This window comes from Drosophila pseudoobscura, chromosome X, assembly GCF_009870125.1.
Source record: "Drosophila pseudoobscura strain MV-25-SWS-2005 chromosome X, UCI_Dpse_MV25, whole genome shotgun sequence".
Lineage (NCBI taxonomy): Eukaryota > Metazoa > Arthropoda > Insecta > Diptera > Drosophilidae > Drosophila > Drosophila pseudoobscura.
In genome coordinates this window covers 20,890,349-20,909,287 of record NC_046683.1, presented here as the reverse complement: position 1 = coordinate 20,909,287, position 18,939 = coordinate 20,890,349, and the positions used below count along the sequence as shown (strand labels likewise).

At 47.0% G+C, this 18,939-nt stretch overlaps 2 protein-coding genes and 1 long non-coding RNA gene across 11 annotated transcripts; 1 reads left to right on the top strand and 2 right to left on the bottom strand.

The window, feature by feature from the left end:
* Positions 1–1,490: 1,490 nt before the first annotated feature.
* On the bottom strand, positions 1,491–14,233 carry RhoGAPp190 (Rho GTPase-activating protein 190). 9 transcript variants are annotated; one of them, XM_015185497.2, is made up of 16 exons: positions 14,099–14,233; positions 10,731–12,023; positions 9,945–10,663; positions 9,275–9,857; positions 9,026–9,204; positions 8,682–8,924; positions 8,518–8,586; positions 5,910–6,035; positions 4,734–4,778; positions 3,925–4,428; positions 3,401–3,634; positions 3,114–3,166; positions 2,658–3,051; positions 2,452–2,583; positions 2,238–2,388; positions 1,491–2,160 (listed from the first exon to the last, which is right to left on the bottom strand). In XM_015185497.2, the coding sequence occupies exons 2-16, from the start codon at positions 12,011–12,013 to the stop codon at positions 1,962–1,964; spliced, it is 4,914 nt and encodes a 1,637-aa protein (XP_015040983.2). In that variant the 5' UTR covers positions 12,014–12,023; positions 14,099–14,233; the 3' UTR covers positions 1,491–1,961. The 9 variants fall into 9 exon arrangements, with proteins under 9 accessions (XP_015040983.2, XP_033238719.1, XP_015040990.2 ...); XM_033382828.1 differs by having other exon boundaries at positions 3,410–3,634; XM_015185504.2 differs by lacking the exon at positions 14,099–14,233 and adding an exon at positions 13,695–13,829.
* Positions 13,971–14,487, top strand: LOC26533327 (uncharacterized). Its single transcript, XR_001452492.2, has 2 exons — positions 13,971–14,059; positions 14,118–14,487. It is a non-coding gene; the product is annotated as an uncharacterized lncRNA (long non-coding RNA).
* Positions 14,488–14,733: 246 nt separating this feature from the next.
* On the bottom strand, positions 14,734–18,602 carry IntS2 (integrator complex subunit 2). Its single transcript, XM_001355266.3, has 3 exons — positions 17,524–18,602; positions 15,823–17,462; positions 14,734–15,759 (listed from the first exon to the last, which is right to left on the bottom strand). Exons 1-3 carry the CDS (start codon positions 18,421–18,423, stop codon positions 14,901–14,903), a joined length of 3,399 nt encoding a protein of 1,132 aa, XP_001355302.2. The 5' UTR covers positions 18,424–18,602; the 3' UTR covers positions 14,734–14,900.
* Between the last annotated feature and the right edge of the window lie 337 nt (positions 18,603–18,939).

Sequence of the window (18,939 nt, the reverse complement as noted above, 5' to 3'; positions counted from 1 at the left end):
TGCTCAATTACAAGAAATAACACTTAGGCTTATGTTGTCTACAATTTTTGTTTTCTTCGCCCCATCCATCGTGATGCTTGCACTCCTCCTGCCCCTCGTGCAGCGCATCGATAGTTAAAATATATGTATGCATTGTTGTATAATTTGTTGTTTCGCTAATTTTGGAACATTACACACACACACCCACACACAATTACTTAGCCGAGAGAGAGAGAGAAAGATATAGAGAGAGTATGGAGTATGTATTACATATATGTATGTATGTATGTATGTATGTATGTAGGGTTAAATGCCCGGCTAATGCGAATATCGTTTAGACAATCAGTGTAGTAGAGTGGAGAGATTGGAGTGTGTGTTACAGATTTTTGTTTTTGTTTTGTGGGTTTTTCCTTGTTTTGAGGGTGGGGACGGGGGAGGCTTCCAGTTGTTGGAGATTTCATTAGCTTTACGCGGTAATTATCAGAATCGGCATTATCATATACATATATGGGTATACATATATCTAGGGTTACGTCTAATTGGATAACACATACATGCATAGTGGAACACATACATACGCGCAGACACACGCACACGCACACACACACACTGAGATGCACATTTAGTTTAGCTCGTATATTAGATTTTGTCCGGATCTTCGCCATCTGCTTCTGAGCCTGATCTGAATGGCGGGATTCAGATCCATAGATCCTCTGGCTTTGCTTTTCGTCAACATTCTTACTTCTCCCACTTATAATATTATGTATAAATATAATACATACGCACAATACATATGGATATAGTAGATATATAGCTTTAATTGTAGACATATCTAGATATCTAGCGTTCTCATTAAATGTTCTGTGTATGCACGTACTGTGGAAATTGGTGTTGACTCGATCTTGATCTGGGTCATTTGAACATACAATTTAAGCTACAGTTATAGTTACAGTAAGAGTTACGAGACACAATTACAGTTACAGTTACAGTTACAGTTACAGTTATAGCATACACAAAGATATACAGTAAATTGTATTAATCCTTTTCCCGCAGTTTTTCGTTTTTTTTTTGTTTGTGTGTTTGTTTGTTTGTTTCTTCATTACTTGATCTCTGTTTTTTGTTTTAAATTGTATTTTATTTTATATTAGTTGTGCGTTGTCGTTGGCGCTGTAGCCCCCTGCCACAGTCCCACTAGATCTCTGGAAGGAGGGTGGATGAGGGTGTCTCTCACTCAATGGATTCAACGACAATGGACACACAGAGAAAACACTTGACGCGCGCTTACATATATCACGGAAACACAACAAAGCCATTGGATATACAAAATATATATATATAATATACATATATATATTTGTGTGTACACAAATACACACGTTGTATATGTATTCTGATGTACATAAAATATATAAGTTACATGCATATACATATATATAGCACATTTATATATATATATATATACATACACATACATAAATGTAGACATATAGACATATATGTATGTGTGTATACATATATGCAAGTATATAAAAAATAAATATACATATACCCTACTTAGCCAAGTGTTCACTTATTCTCCCCACGTTCCCCAAATACTTTACACATGCAGATACAGCTACAGATGCAAACACAGATACACTCGCACACATAGATATAAAAAAAAAAAAAACACAGATAATATCATCATCGTATATATGAAGTATGTATATATATAGTATTCATCATTACGCGCCTGCTCTTAGACTCCTACTACTCCACAAAATGAATCGATCGATCGATGGGCTGCCTTCTATTTCTTTCTTCCTTTCCTATCCTTCCAAGCTATGGCTCTATCTCTTTCACATCTATCCATGTTTCACACACTTACACACACATGGCACACTCCTCACACACACACACACACACACCGCACACACACCGCACACAACACGCACGCGAACATTGAGTCTATCTATGATCTGTTGTTGTTGTGGGTCCAATATCTAGACCATTACGAACGCATCCTTGCCGCAGAATAAATAGGGGAACTGGTCGATCATCGTCTGGACAATGTCCTCGAGGTAGGGCCGCAGCTGCTCGAAGTGGCCCATGTCGGTGAAGTCGATGGGTATCAAGGTGGGCCACCAGCAGATGGCCAGGTTCTTGCTGTCCATGCTGTTTAGCTTGGAGTTGTCGGAGACGCTGCAAGGATTGAGAGATTAACAACTGATGAATGAGGCATCTGCCTGTAGGCGAAGCCAATGGTTGCCATCACTTACTGCACAAAGTGCTGGAATATGTATTTGAGTATGGCAAAATTGATGGGGGGCAGCTTCTGGAGCAGCGATTTTAAAGCTATCAAGCGGCAGCTACGATCCGTTTTCACCTCCACGTTCAACTTGGAGGAGCCCACTCCCACTCCACGAGAGCCTGAAACGAGGCGAAAAGGCGCGTGAGATTGGGACAAGATTGGGTCATATGTCCTATGCTCACCAGCAATCTCTTCCAGCTCCTTGATGATGTCCTTACTAAACAAAGGCGGCAGGCGTTTCGAGAAGAAGTCCTTCAGCGCCGTAGCAACGGCATTGACGGGTATGTCCAGAACATCGATGACGGTGTTGACATCTGAATTGGCATGAAAAAAATTAAAAAAACAATAAATACATCACTGACGAAGGTTTGGATACTCCTCCTCTTACCCTCTTCGAAACGCTGGAAGAGCATATCCACATGCGCCCGGCTGCCCGGCACCCGATAGATGCCCTCCGAGTCGAGTCCCTCCTTCTCGATAAACTCCACGCACTTGTTGAGGAAAATGGGTATCTCGCCCTGTTCGGAGCTGATCATTAGCTTCCCGAACTGCGCCTCCACGGACTCGGCCAGTCCCTTGGCATTCTGCTTGAGCTTCCGTTTGAGCTTCTTCTCCTGCTCCTTCTCCTTCTCCTGCAGCTTACGCAGGCGTGCCGCCTCCTCCTTGATGCGCCTCTTCTCGAGCTTCTCAAAGTCCTTCAGGCATTTGGCATTCATGTTGTACTCGGGCAGATTCTCAGCGCCAAAGATCCCAGCTGCCGTCAGTTCTGGCACCATGGAATACTAAACGCAATGCAAAAGAGTCAGATAAAGATCTATGATCGATAGTATGGACTTGAGCTTACCTCTGGGGATTTGTCGCTCTTCATGAATTCCGGAACACCAGCCTCTGTTTTCTCTGTGGATGGAAGAGGGTGAGGGGAAGCAAGACATGATGAGTGGGGGCATGACTCAGTGAAGGCGTGAGTCGAAGAGTGGGCAGAGGGCAGAGAGAAACAGAAACAGCAGATATCCAATTACAAACCCAAGCGAAGGAAGTATGTAAGGAGCAAGAGTAGGAGCAGGATCAAAGTATAGGAGGAGGATTGGGTGCCACACGAAACACCACAAACGACACAAACACGACACATACTTTTCTCACCTGCCCCGACGATGGCCATGCGCTGATAGTGCAGCGGAATCTCCGGCGGACTCACATACGAGCCAAAGGGCGGCACTCTCGGTGTCTGCACGGGTATGGCCACCTTCTTCTTCTTCTGCTTCTTGGCACTGGCCTTGCTTGCCTTGCTGCTGGCCTTGAAATAGGCATTCTGCTGGCGCACCCGTCGCTCTGTGGAGCTGGCGCAGCTGTCCGACTCGGTGCAGTCTGTGGATGGTAGGGATAATAAGCAGAGAAAATGATTCTGTGGTCAGCTGGGAATGTTGAGTTGGGTTTCAAGGATATGCAAGGATGCCCTGCCTGGGGGAGAGTAAACAGTGAACAGAGTGTGGAGGGATCGCGGGTGCGGGTGCGGGTGCGGGATCGGGTGCGGTAGTGGTAGTGGTAGCGGTAGCGAGTGATTTGAGGGTGAGCTGAGATTCGAGTTTTTTCGGGTAGATGATTGAGATCCCGTGCTTGAGGTGAGGTCCAAATCCTCCCGATCCTATCGATCCTACCTTCGTTTTCATATATCTGCTCGTACTCGGCCAGTTCCTCGGAGTCCTCGTCCTCTCCATCCAATTGGGCGTGATCATACCGCTTGCCATCCTTTCCCACAGGCTCGCAGTCGCCCAGATACGAGTCGGCCATGCTTCCACTGCCGGTGCACAGGCCCAGGCCAGTGCCCGACCCAGAGCCGGAGCCAGAGCCCGACCCGGAGCCGGAGCCCGTGAAGTTCATCTTGGCCACTGCCTCGCTGACCAGCTGGAAGTTCTTCATGTTCAGCTTGCCCGGCGGCTGTGTGGGCAATGTGAAGGTGGAGGAGCTCATAGCCGGGCAGTTGCGACTAGGCGCCTCGCCTACCTTCAGCGTTTGGCTGGGACCCTTCGGACGGATCTTGTTCAGATTGGAGTCAATGTGCCGCCGGCCCGTGGTGTAGGCGTGTGTGGAGCCACTGAAGTTGTTCCAAATCGAGTTCTTGTTCATGTTGCGTCGCCCATCGCTCTTGTCCTCCAGCCATTCTGATTTGGAAAGAGAGTGGGAGATCGGATTAGGCAGGCCTAAGAGAGAGGGGTTCGTTCGGCTCTTCCCCGCTTCATCGTTCCTCATCAGAGGGAGGAGCAGTCCATCTACAGCTAAATTTGAGGGGTATGGTGGTGGTGGTGGTGGTGGTGGTGATGGGAGGGAGTCTAGCGGAGCAAACTGCGTGCAGGTGCAGGAGCAGGAGTGGGGGGCGGGGGGATTCAGGCAGCTAGCTGGGGTAAATCTATGGGAGGTGCATGCTGATGCATTCTGGAGAGGAGTGGAGGAGCATTAAGAGATTAACCTGCATCGTGGGTGGCCAATGAATCCTTAGACCCGCTGACGTCCGCTGCTTATATGTGTGTGTGTGTGCATAAGTTTATGGGAGAAAGAGAAACGAGAACCAGAAGGGAGAAACCAGATCAGTCTCGGTTTGACACAGCGCTGCAGATGGATGAAGAAGCTTCCACAAAAACAGAGGGAGAGAGAGAGGGGGAGAGCAAAGAGAGGGCAAAGCAAAAGTATAACAAGAACGAGAACAGCAAACAAACGAAAAACTTTTGTACAATATTCGATTCCGATCGATGTTTGGGGGTCGGCTGGGTTGGGGTGGAGTGGAGTGGAGTGGTGTCGGGGTTTGTGGGATTATAGATACATGGTTTATATAGTATGTACATAGATATAGATGTATATATCAGACAGCCCGCGGCCCAAAAAAATCAAGGATCAACCGAAACAGAAAGAAATAACCCAAAAAACCCAAATAAACAATAGCTAATAAGAGGAAATGGGAAACTCTAGGGAGAGCATTGATTGCTAAAGGACAAGGAAGGAAGTAAGGAAGGAAGAATGGAGATTTTCCACCTGGCCCTTGCGGTGTTTTTTGGCCAAAGCTAACACTGGATTCCATCGAGTTCAAAAATGGTTCGAAACAACTCTTCACATAAGAGCATCCTGCTAAACCATAATTTTTGGTTTCTCATTTATTAAAATTATTACTTCTTTATCTTCTGGGAAAAATACTAGATCGATATAGGATCGGTTCCACTTTCTACAGTGTAAAAGGACATAGTGAGATTTTGTAGGGAATCATTCCTACACGGCTTCGCGTGTCGCGCTCAAAGGCGACGAAGCTTATCTTTTGTCCAAAAATCGATGTTATATGACAGATCTTCATCCGCAAGGGGTATCGCTATCCAGATCTTTCTTGGGGCATCAGGGGAATCTCCTCTGAGGATGTGGGGCTGGATGTGGAGCGGAATACTGGGAGTTGGTGACATTTTGTTGGTGTTTTTATTGAGTGAAGACAAGATCAATAACAAAAAAAGTCTAAAGGATAGAAAACATAGATAGAGAGAGACACACAGACCAAGAGAGAGGGAGGGAGAGAGAGAGAGAGAGAGAGAGAGATAGAGAGAACAAAAAACTATAGGTGGAATAGGAATAAATAGGGTGAAATATATTCAAATAGTTAGATTACATGTTATTTCTTCCAAACTTGATTCTGAAGCCGAAACGAATTGACTCTTATATGTGCATGTAATGAGCTGATGATCTGGAGGGGCTGGCTCTGGAGGAGTTGTTGGAGGAGGGAATATCTGGAATCCTTATATAGTTTTCGTTTGTTTTTTTTTTTTTTTTGATTCGAGTATTTTTTGTTTTGTTTTGTTTCGTTTCGTTTGAGCAAATAATTTCGATTTGCAATGGGCAAAAAAATGACAACAACAATGACACACACACAGAGATAAATCGATAAAAAGTTGGTTAAGATTAATCGTTAATTAATTAATTCATAATTATCATCATTAATCATTATAGATTATAGTATATATTGTATATATAGTATATATGGAGTATATGGCGCACTTATGTATTTTTGGCGAGAATGAGAAATGGCAATGGCAATGGAAATGGCAATGGAATGAATGAATGAATGAATGAATGAATGAATATATAATATATATGATCTATACATATGTATATGATATATACAGTCAGCACAACATTTATTCGGACACTCGTCTATGTCAACTTTCTTTATAAATAACTTGAAAAGTATTTAAGTTTGACAAAAAATTTTTATTTCATTATGAACATGGATATTATTACTACTAATTTCAAAACAAAAAACAAAAAAAAACTTCTTTGGCGTATCAAAAAAAATTAAAAGTATCAAAAAAGCCACTTTTTTACGCACAACAATTATTCGGACACTTTATATTTTGTACGAAAAAAACTTATTGTCCCCAATTTTTTCTGATTTCAATATTTGGTGGGGCCGCCATTAGCTTCAATAACAGCTTTTAGACGTCGGGGCATACTTTTTACCAAATGATTGGTTTCATTTGGATCAATTTTCTCCAATTTCGTCATCAGACCCGTTTTAAGGATTTCCTTGGAGGAAATTTTATGTTTCCTAATTTTTTTTTCTAGCAAATCCCAAACATGCTCTATGGCGTTCAGATCTGGTGACTACGGCGGCGTTTTTAACTGCTTGCACTGATACAACGACCATTCTTGGACCAAAAACGAGGTATTTTTGGGGTCATTGTCTTGTTGAAACAAGAAATGCATCGCTTTAAGACCCAATTTTTCGACACTCGCCATTGAATTGTCAGTCAAAATTTTCTTGTAGATGTGTTTGTCCATCTTGGTCTCAATCAACACCATTTGCCCAGGTCCAGCTGCTGCTATACACCCCCAAACCCTTACATTTCCACCGACATGCTTCACTTCATTTCCGATGTGAACAAAAAAAAAAGATTGGAGTTCGCAAAACTTCACTTAAATAAGCCAGATTCTTTTTTGGAGAGTGTTATATTTAATGAGGAGTCTAAATATAATATATTCGGACATGATGGACCATCCAAAGTATGGAGAAAGGATAATCAAGCCATGAAAGAGAAAGACCTCATACCAACAGTGAAGCATGTCGGTGGAAATGTAAGGGTTTGGGGGTGTATAGCAGCAGCTGGACCTGGGCAAATGGTGTTGATTGAGACCAAGATGGACAAACACATCTACAAGAAAATTTTGACTGACAATTCAATGGCGAGTGTCGAAAAATTGGGTCTTAAAGCGATGCATTTCTTGTTTCAACAAGACAATGACCCCAAAAATACCTCGTTTTTGGTCCAAGAATGGTCGTTGTATCAGTGCAAGCAGTTAAAAACGCCGCCGTAGTCACCAGATCTGAACGCCATAGAGCATGTTTGGGATTTGCTAGAAAAAAAAATTAGGAAACATAAAATTTCCTCCAAGGAAATCCTTAAAACGGGTCTGATGACGAAATTGGAGAAAATTGATCCAAATGAAACCAATCATTTGGTAAAAAGTATGCCCCGACGTCTAAAAGCTGTTATTGAAGCTAATGGCGGCCCCACCAAATATTGAAATCAGAAAAAATTGGGGACAATAAGTTTTTTTCGTACAAAATATAAAGTGTCCGAATAATTGTTGTGCGTAAAAAAGTGGCTTTTTTGATACTTTTAATTTTTTTTGATACGCCAAAGAAGTTTTTTTTTGTTTTTTGTTTTGAAATTAGTAGTAATAATATCCATGTTCATAATGAAATAAAAATTTTTTGTCAAACTTAAATACTTTTCAAGTTATTTATAAAGAAAGTTGACATAGACGAGTGTCCGAATAAATGTTGTGCTGACTGTATATATATGATTTATATATACATATATATTTATATATATATTTATTTATATATATATATATATATATATATATATATATATATATATATATATATATATATATATATATATATATTTATATATACATATATATTTATATATATGTATGTATGTAGGTAGGTAGGTAGAGGCGGGTTGGTACGAATGCTAGTTATTATTATTATTATTATTATTATATTTGTATATTGTATTTTGAATTGGTGTTTTATGGCGCACGAATATTCTGAATCGGTGTTTGCTTGGTTTGAGGTTTTTGGATTGGTTTTTGCTTGAGGTTTGGTTTTGGGTTTCGCTTGGTCAGAGTATTTTATTCTTTTGGGTGGGTGGGTAGATGGTTTGGTTTGGTTTGGTTTGGTTTTCAGTGACCGCCAGCATGGAACTTACTTTGGTGCAGGTGCTTGGGCTTTTCGTTGTTTTCGTCGTAGATTTCATCTAATGATATATCTCTTTCTTCTGCGGAACATGCGATATAAAACAAAACAATACATGAAGGAGGCATCTGTTATGTTTGGCGCGTTGTCTCTTCCTTCTCTGGCCCTCTGTCTTACCATTTAATGAGTTGAGAGATCGGGTAGGAAGCATTTCGTAATTCTCGCTGCCGGAACCATCGGTGCCCAATGTGTTCGACAGCATATAGCTCTCGTGGCGGGGAGGTGGGCGCGGCATCTGGTTCACCGAGCTCTCCAGCGTGCCCTCCCCCGAATCTAAAGTAATTGACTCCTCCACATGCAGATTCTCCACCTCGTACTTGTTGTCCCAGGAGGTCTTCAGGAATGGATTATAGAATGCAACTGCAAAAACAGATCAACATTCAGCATTCGACTTGATCAAGGATTGATCCGACCGTTTATGGATTGGCAGGGACTGGCGGATTGGGATTGGATGCACTTACATTTAACATACTGATCCGCTGAGAATGTCATGAAGCTCCCCTTGAAACGATCGGCCACGGCATTTCCTTCGGTAATGAGAAACTGACAGATATCGCTGTTGAAGAACGCATTGACTCCTCCGCTCTCCGTCACCGCAATGATCTGCAACGGAATGTTGGCATTCTGGGCGGCCAAAATGCTGTCAACGTAACCCATAAATTAGTAAGAGGGAGCGCTTGCAAAGATCCCTATCCGCTTAGTTCTTTTACCTGAGGTTGGCCAGGGATGAGCGACGCTTCGCCGAGTAAAAGTAGATGTAGCCGTGGATGAGCTCATCCCGATATTGATTGGTGCCATGGTAGGAGGAGAGTATGAACTCGACCCGCCGCTTGGCATCCCCAATGAACACATCGACAATTATCGAGTGCTCGCTGGCCTTCACAAGCGTCGATTCGGCGACCAGCGGCTGGACAATGTTCTCGATATCGTACTGATCGCCGCAGAAGATGCAGCACAGGATACGGAGATCGGTGTGGTTGGAGGGATACGGATCGTAGCTCTTCATCTCGGTCAGCTTCAGCGACAGGATGACAATGTTCAGAATATCGTAGACATACTTCTGATGGTTCTGCGTGTGGTCGATGAAATCGCAGTGCAGCATCTCCGACAGACGCATGCCCTCGCTGCGCAGATACTCGACCTCGTTCTCCTTGAGGTCTTGCGGCTGGTACACCAGCACAATGGGAAGATTCTCGAACTTATCCTCCAGCTCCAAATTACAGAGCAGCGTCCGTTCCAAGTTGTCCTTGAGCGTTTCAAACGACTGCTGATTGGAGTACACACAGATGAGGCCTACAAAAAAGAGAGTGGAGTGGAGGGTCTCCCATGAGAGAAGTGAAATGAGGAGAAGAAGCTGCAGGATCTGGCCTGTCCACTCACCACTCGAATACACATCGATGGCCTTGAAAGCCTCCATGTCCCCGTTGGCTATGCGATAGTTTAGATAGTACGTCTGATTCTCGTAGATATACTCGCCCTTGCTGCCCGTGCAGATGCGGATGTCGTTGAGCAGATCGCTGGCCAGGTGCTCCGATCCAACGATCAGCAGATTGAGCGTGCGATCGGTGCCGTTGCCAGTCGTCTTCCAGCCACCGCCGCCACCGCCACCGCCAACTCCTACACCGACTCCCCCCGGAGTCTTGTGGTTGCTTGTGGTCGACTTGTCGGAGAGAACCTCCTCAATCAGGCTGTCCACACAGTTGTTGAAAAAGGGGCAATGGTCACGAATGGGGCAGTGGATGAAGCGCAGATGCTGGACGAGCATGACACGCCGCTCCTGGTCCAAGCGGTCGAGCATCTTGTAGCGTGAGTCTTCCTGGATGACATCCGTGATCTGACGCACATCCTCCTGCGTAATAATGTCCACGTTTTTGAACTGCAGAAAGTACTGAGCGTGCTCCAGGAGCAGTTCGACAAAGTTCTGTTTGCTTTTCTCGATGATCTCGTCCTGATGGATGTCGTAGATCTGCTGGCAGTCGTGCTCGGAGAGGGCCTCGAAGCACTCACGACCCATGAACAGGACGCGCACCTCCGATAGTTGTTTGCCGGGCGTGACAAAGCCGGACTCCTCCAGTAGCATCTTGAACTGCTGCTTCCAGCTGAGGATTGACAGGAAGAGAAGGATGAGTATCGGCACCGTCAGGATTTCTGCTTCGGTAGACTTACCCGATCTTCTTCTTGTCCTGCTGCACGGAATTCAGATAATTGCGGAATACTGTCTCTGCCTCGGAGGTCTCCAGTACATCGAAGGGGATGCGCGCCTCGTCCTCGGCCTCGTCCATGTCGACCAACTCGGTCCAGGAGGCCTGCGGACACTCAAAGAAGTACTGCTCAAACTCGATGTGGTTCTGCAGATAGTTCCGGGCACACTCCCAGGCATCGTCATCGCTGATGTTCAGGGCCCCGGTGTCCGGCAGCATGTACTCGAGGGCCAAGGCGAACTTGTCGAGATACTGGTGGAGCTTCTTGTTGAGGTGGTCATCGCGCAGCTTCTTCATGTGGCGGCGGAAGAGCTTCTGGCCGGCCTCGTGTCCGAATATGTTCAAGAACTCGTTCCACTCGCGGTACTGGGAGAGCATCTTTGAGCCCTGCGACCAGAGGATGTGGTAGTCAGTGATCTGGTTGCGTATCAGCCGTGTGACGGCCTCCGATCTGGTGTCCAGCAGCTCCTTGCGTGACTTGGCCGACTCCTGGTATGATATGATCTTCACCCGATTCTTCACCTTGTCGATCATCTGGGCGAGCATGAGGAAGGCCAAATCGATGTTGATGCTCTCGTGGGCTGATGTCTCGATCAACTGCACCGTGCTCTTGTAATCCTTCCGCTGGCTGATCTTCTCCGCCTCGCGCACGTACAGCTCGTACGCGTCGTCGTTCTTTGTGGTCACCAGGACAAGCGGCTTCTTGTTCTTCACAATGGTGGCGATCACATTCTGAACGAACTCCACCTGCTTCTCCACACTGCGGTTTGGCACGGGACTGACGTCAAACACCACGACGAAGCCGTCGATGCTCAGCCGCCCATCGGGCATCACCTTCTGCTCGTACTCCTTCTCGATGCCCAGCTGATTCTTGCATATGTACATGAGCTTCTCCGCCGAGAAGACCTTGGTGGCGGTGCAGCGCTTCGAATAGGGATCCATTTTTCCCACCTTGAAGGCCTGGAATGTGGAGTCATCCATGAACTCGGTCTGCTCGATGATATTGAAGTTGTACTCGACGCCCTCGTCCGTGGTCTTGCGCACCTCGCCCCAGTACAGGAAGTGGTCGTTGTTCACGATCCTGCCGCTGAAGTCGCTCTGGCTGAGCACTGATATGTGATCGATGAAGTAGTCGTCGGCCATCGGCCGCATGAATCTGTTGCACAGGCATGACTTGCCCACACCCACCTGGCCGCGATCCTTTTCGGTACCGGATAGTCCAATGACCGAGATGTTGAACTGACGCATCTTGAAGCACCTGCAAAAAGAGGAGAGCAGTCAGCATATTGGTCGAGGATTCTCCTCTCATTTTTGCAATTTTCAATTTTCCCTAGACTTTTGTTTCACCCACAAGATACGATTGACTACGCAGCTACGGATACATCCACGGATGGACCCCCCGCCCGACACACATTTCTGCTGCACAGAGATACATAGAGAGAGAGAGCCTGGCGGCTTCTGCGGTGACAAAAGAAAAACTGACTTTATTTTTTCTTTTTCATTTTTGTTGTCTTTGCCAGTGCAAAGCGGAAAATGTGCCCAAATTGATTTCAAACTGCAGATGATTATCGCTTGATTTCACATTTGCTGGCAATCCCCGCATCTTTTTTTTGCCCTAGACCATGCTCCATTACCGAGCCAGTACCTGGATTTCACAACATTTTTCTATGGGAAAATCTGTCTGCAGCACAAATCCTTTTTCCTGGCTTGACTGCGGTGCGGCGGCTGCTTCTGCTGGCTGCTGCTGCTGCTGTCTGCTGCCTGCCTGCTGACTGCTACAAACAGCGCAAGACAGCAAAAGAGAGAGTGAGAGAGCCAGAGAGCCAGAGTGCCAGAGAGCAAAGAGAGCCTGCCTCCGATAACTGAGAGAGAGAGCTGAGCCGCATCCACTCAATGTGGGTGGATTTGTTGTTGTTGTTGCTAGTGCATTTCTCTCACTCCTAATTTTCAGATGTTGCTGTTGTTATCCTGTTCTATCCTTCCTGCTGGTCGCGCTCTCCAGCTCTCCACAACAGCTACTGAATGAAGGCGAAAAATACGAATTGTTGCTGCGGCTGCAGTCGTGTGGGTGTGTACCACTCTTCAATAAACATTGAAGGGGCCGAAAAGAGGGGGCGCAATGAGGGCGAAAGTAAAGCCAAGAGCCCAATGCAAATAAACATAAGCACCAGCTACTACCCCCCTACTACTACTCTACTCGTACTACTCTAAACATTAATTGAGCTTTTCCGGCATTACAAATTATTGCAAGCGAAACCTCCTCCACGTGTATGTGTGTGTGAGGGTATGGGTATGCAAATGTGTGTGTGTTGTGTTGTGCTCCAACTGCAAGTGCAGCACGCAGAATCGAAATTGGAGACACAGACACTGGACTGGCAGCGGTGATGGTGCTGCTTGTCTGCTGCAGGCCCCCATAGAGATGGAAGTGTTCCAGCAACAGATTTCCTGTACAATCTACATTCCCGGGCTGCCCGACAGCAACAACAACAACAAAAACAACAAGAACAACTGCAGGGCCTACGATAACAACGACAAAGCAGAAGCGAGCAGAACCCCAGTCTATGGTTATTGTTGTTCTTGCTTCTCAATTCACTTTACCAGCCCATTGGGGCAGGGGCAAGGGCGGGGGTAGGGAGTCGATAGTAGTTCTGGCTGAAAGTGCAGTTGAATATGCAACGGGTGGGGCAGTGACAGAGCTTAGGGGGGTGGGCACAGAAAGAAAGAGAGAGAGAGATAGAGTACAAACAATTTTGGTGTAACTTCATTGAACTGTTTCCAGCCGAAATTCGGATTTGATGCAGAAAACACTGTTGCCGCATCCGTCTTTCCATCACCGTCTCTCTCCCACTTCCACCTCCACTCTCATCTCTACTCCTCTCCCTCGCTCTATCAGAGTCACTCTCTCTCACACACGAGTTGCGACAATTACCTGCAGTTGCGCACAAAGGCGAAGCAAGGCCACGGGGCGAATAATCAGACAAGCTACTTTCTTTTGTTGTATTCTTTGCGTTTGTTTCTAATGATGGCATTAACCAAATTCTAACAAAAAATTGGAGTTGTATTTGCTTTAATTATTTTCCAACCAGCTTGTACAGGCACAAACACAAGACAACACACACGCACGAGAGCACTCATACACGGGTACGGGCCATAGAGATGCCGTTGGGAGAGCAAAGACCAAGAGCGAGCGAGCGAGCAAGAGCGTACACGACGTATACAAGAAGACAATTACGAATCAGCATCGTAAAACACACACAAAACTGAGGAAAAAACTTCTCCCAACGCAAGTGAAAAGTTGTAGTTTGTCTCGCTTTTTGTTCAACATTAACTCACAATTGTTGCACTTTCACAGCTCCAATACGTTTAATTAAACGGTTTAAATATACTAATAAAAGTTATTCCACATCCGAGCTGAGCTTTAATAACAACAAAAATGCACCCAGCGTTCGACTTGGTCTTGGGCATTAGGGCTGCATCGCTGTTGCTATCGATGGTCGATGGCCAGGCCAGTGCTGACGATAGCGATGACTCCACTTATAAGCCAGAGATAGCGTGGAACATATCGGGGACTAAGCATCCCTGCATTAGCTACGCTGGCGCTATGATATTTTATTATATGTTTATAATGAGAGTCTTGAAATCTGTTACGAATAAAGTAATTTTCATGGCGGCTCTCTTAATATATGTAGAGTGTAACCCAACGGAACCCAACCACTCATGTACATATCGACAGTTTCCTCTATACTTTTCGCTGCAGAATGTCAGAATGTTTCAGATAAGAAACTATTTTCGTATGATTATTATGCAGATACGTACATATGTATGTACATACATACATAGATGTGTATCGCTGCATTTAAATCCCGATCGTCGCCTTTGAACTCCGATCTCTCCTAAGGATGTTGGTCCCGAACAGAATTATTGCAGCGTTGCTGAACTTCAATTTCATGGAAATGTTTATTTTGCTATTTTGGTCATTTTATGAATTTTATTACACATTATAACAAATTTGGAGATTGGTAAAAGGGTGCAGGGGCAGGGGAAGGTACAACGGGAATTATGTACATCTATGGATATGGATTCTATATTATTCTAGCATATTCTCTGTATTCTATATTCTGTTTTCTGTATTGGGCTAATACAACTCGGACTTCTGCATCACTGCGGAGACCAGGGCTTTGAAAGCGTCCTCTATCAGTACGATATGCATCTGGGCATCCCGGTACGACCAGAGCTTTGCACTCTCCGTGAGAGGCATTTCCATCGTGGTCACGCCCAGCGACGACTGCGAGTGGAGGCTGCGGCCGGTGTTCATCAGAATGTTGACACAGTCGTCGGCCAGTATGGGGAACGTCTCGACGAACCGCACCATGGCCGGCAGCACGTGGCGCAGGAACTTGCACTTGGAGGAGACGGTGAGCAGCGACAGAGTCGTCTGTATCACATTCAGGCAGAACTTGGACACGCCCAGACTCTTGGGTATCGAGTAATTGAGGACCAGGTGGGAGGTCAGCTCAATGGTGAATATCTGCTTGTCCATCTCGTTGACGTTGAGGAACTCGTGCACAAAGTCGATGCAAATATGCATCGACGGCACGCTAGCCACCATCATCGGGATCACCGACTTGGGGTACGTCTGGAAGTGCACCAGCTTTGCCAGCGACGGTTCTGATATGAACGCCTGGTGCACATATGTCCCAATGATGCCCTGGATCTCGCGCAGCTCCAGATGGGACAGGCGATCCTTGGAATTATTTGACATGTACTCCAAAACTTCAAGCAGTATGTGTACCGCAGCACTCTCCTGCGAGGCAATCAGCGTCGTCTTCAGCTCCTCTCGGTCGGCGTCTGTCTGTACCAGCCCGTTCTTGTCCAGCACCTGCTTCTGCTGCATGTACACGTTCAGATATGTTTTGGAGGCGGCCAGGCTGCCCTTAAGAATGCGCAGCATGATCATCAGCAGATATGGCGAGCAGAACACATGCCTGGGACAGCTGTGTAAAGAGATGCTATAATCAAGATACTCCTCTAAAAGCTATATGTTTAGTGGCAATTACCTTAGCACTTCCATTGGCTCCAGCAGGCTTTCATTGGCAAAGGTCCGGCGATTGATCGAGTCCGCGCTATTGGTGATGGCTCGCAGCGACATGACCCACAGCGTAGTGGGCAGAACCGCATTCAGGCGTAGCCAGAGATCGTGGAACAGGTCCTTGATGTAGCGTGGCACCGACTTCTGAAATACCACCGGCATGTGCTTCACCAGCTGCTGGCCGTACTGGGCCAGTGACTCGGCGGGCAGCTGCAAGAGCTGTTTGAATATGCGTATGGCCAGCCGAGGCTTCGTCTGGATGTGTTCGAGGGCGCGGCTCAGCTGCTCGGGCGTCAGTTCGGGACAGGGACAGTCAAGGGCTTCGATGCCTAGGGTCGTCAGATTGTGCTCCTCCAGCCAGTCGTCCACCATACTCAGGTGCGGATAGTTGGAGATGACCAGCCGCAGAAGCGGATGGAACAGAAACTGATATTCGCTGTGATACTTGTGGGCCTTCTGCAGCAAATACTTGAGTGGAAGGCCTCCCATGAAGTTGTTCGCGTACTCCTTCTGCTTCCGGCCGCCGATGGCACTGAGATTCATCAGGCGCGTGTCCTCGTACAGCAGCAGGTAATAGATCATAAGCAGCTGGGCAGTGAGGGGGCAACTGATCTCGACCTTGGCCAGCTCCTCGCTTTCTGTCATCTGCGGCAGGTCCTCGCCGAACAATGTGAGCTGGGAGGTGCGGAACACGTGCAGTATCTCCACCTCGGTGAAGGGCATGTGGATGTGATCAATGTTGACCTTGCCGGTGGGATTCGGAATGATCAGTGTGTTGACAAAGACCTCCACCAGGGCGGGCATCACGGGATGGATGGGCCGCACCGCGCTGCAGATCTGCTTGAAGATCCACGACTTGATTGTCACCTTGTGCTTGAGGAAAGTGCGCGACTTGAGCAGCTGGTGGATGCAGTGTACGGGCAGGTAGCCGGGTATGGTCCCACTCAGATTGGGCGTCACCGGCACCCGCACCGCCTTGAGAGCCACCACCTGTTCGGTAAATAGCTCCTGGGTGAAAAGCTGCTTGATCCGGCTGGTGCTGTTCGGCCGGATGGGTATGCGCATGCCCAGTGTGGAGCAGACCATTTCGCTGATGGCTGTTATCTGATTGCTGTGAAAGTGGATGGCCAGCAGGAGGAGCATCTCCCCCAGCGAGGTGCTTGTTCCAGAGCGCTTGCAGAAGAAGGCGTCCTCACGCGTCAGCCACTGCAGCCACTCAATCGCCTTCATCTCCAGCGGAATAGTCGATACAAGCGAGGGGCAGGCTATCAGCATGCACAGCCCCAGTGTCACGAACCTCAGACCCGATGGCGTCGGCTGGGGGCGGCTCGTGACCAGCTGCGACAGCGCATTTATCTCGTCGTCATTGAACTTCAGTCCGCCGATGCCCCGCAGGGCGCAGTAAAGCCGCATCAGCACCACGCCCTGCAGATTGAAGTCCTTAAGCTCTGCCGCATTTGTGGTCGTCTTTACAACCTTCTGGAGCAGCTCCACACGAACCAGATTGAGGGCATCACCCTTGCGCTTCTGACTGGAGCGTGTGTAGATCGCGAACCAGCAGCGCAGGTTCTGATCGTTTCCCAGCAGCAAGCCCGTGAGGAAGGGGATCTATTCAGAAAAATCCATTAGCGTTGATTAGCTTGATTACTTTGGTTGCGGGACCACTCACCAGATCGTCGGAATGCTTAAGCGCCAGCTTAAGCATGAAGGAGGGCCCCTTCATCATTTCCACGCACAGCGTTCGATTGGCCAGTGCTTGGGTGGGGTTCATTTCGCTGAGGGACATCAGCAGGGAGAGCCTGTGCTTGCCGTCACTGCCATCCTCGTCGTAGTTGGCAATCACGTGGGAGACAACATCGCGATAGCAGTCGGGAAAATTGGCCACCAACGCAGTGATAATGCGATACCCGTTGGGCACGCTAATCAGGGCATCCGTCAGCTCGAGAATGTTGAGCAGGGAGGGTAGTTCGGCCAGGGCAATGCAGAGGATGTCCACCACCTCCTCGAGGTAGATTCCGTCGTCAAGCATCTCCGAGTGGGCGGCGGGTTTCTGATCGGAGACCTGCTGCTGCAGATTGAATATCTCGGAGAGCACGACGCGGACTTTACGCGCCACATCGGCCCGTTCAAAGCCCAGGGCGATGCCCGACTGCAGACCATACTCCTGCTGCTGGCCCTCAAAGTAGGGGGTCTTCTGGCGAGTCTGCAGCTCTTTTTTCAGTTCATTCTCTAGTTCGTGATAGTTGACCTGCAGATAGGAGACTATGCTGTTCACAACCTCGATGCCAATGAGAACGGCCAGGATCTGTTTGCGAGACTCCATCGACGATGTGGTGTTGTCCAGCGGCGAGAGCAAACTCATGCGCACCAGCGATGGCAGCACTGGACGGATTTCGGCCTCTGGGTAGCTGGCCAGCGAGGTGATATCCAGGTTCTGCATCGATGTAAACACACGCTCGGACACATCGTATACCTGAACCGGCGTCTTCTTCACTTTGGCCCAGTGTCCTAACTTGTTGATATCGATCTCGATACGCGTGATCTTGGTTAGTGGTGCCGGGGCCAGCATTTCGGATAACCGGCCGTCACTCTTGGGGATTCAAAAAAACAAATCTTTGTAAGCTATCCGTTCGTCCAGGGAATCCTTGTGCTTGTGTTCCGTAAATCCTCATCCACACAAAACGGAACGTGAGCACCAGAGTGACCATTTACGATATATTATATACTAGGGCTAGAGCGGTCCGTAATCAAGTTGTTTTTTAATCGATTTTTTTTTTTTAATGGTATATTTCGGTATATTTCTGAGGGCTACGCTGGGGCTGTCTTCTGCTCTCTTGCTCATACATGCAACGAAAAAAAGTGACGGAAGAGCGTAATTTTGAATGGTCTATAGAAAGAGGTATGGACAACAGGCAAATACCCCATGGAAAATTGCAAGGTTCGTTCGAATCTTATCTCGGCCCAATATACCTTGAAGACAAAATCGGTATATCGGCTAATCGGGTAAGGGCTGTTTTGCCTGTTATCCATACCTGCTTATTTCTCCCATTATGTAGAAAATGTGTAGCTACCGCGTAGATGCCAT

Bases quoted from the DNA above. Each gene is read 5' to 3' on its own strand.
- RhoGAPp190 (XM_015185497.2), bottom strand. From the start codon at position 12,013: ATGCGTCAGTTCAACATCTCGGTCATTGGACTATCCGGTACCGAAAAG. The intron at 10,664-10,730 runs GTAAGTCTACCG...GTCAATCCTCAG, and splicing joins CAGGACAAGAAGAAGATCGG to CTGGAAGCAGCAGTTCAAGA. The intron at 4,429-4,733 runs GTTAATCTCTTA...TTTCCAAATCAG, and splicing joins ATTGGCCACCCACGATGCAG to AATGGCTGGAGGACAAGAGC.
- IntS2 (XM_001355266.3), bottom strand. From the start codon at position 18,423: ATGCTGGCCCCGGCACCACTAACCAAGATCACGCGTATCGAGATCGAT. The intron at 17,463-17,523 runs GTGAGTGGTCCC...TTTTCTGAATAG, and splicing joins TTAAGCATTCCGACGATCTG to ATCCCCTTCCTCACGGGCTT. The intron at 15,760-15,822 runs GTAATTGCCACT...CTCTTTACACAG, and splicing joins GAGCCAATGGAAGTGCTAAG to CTGTCCCAGGCATGTGTTCT.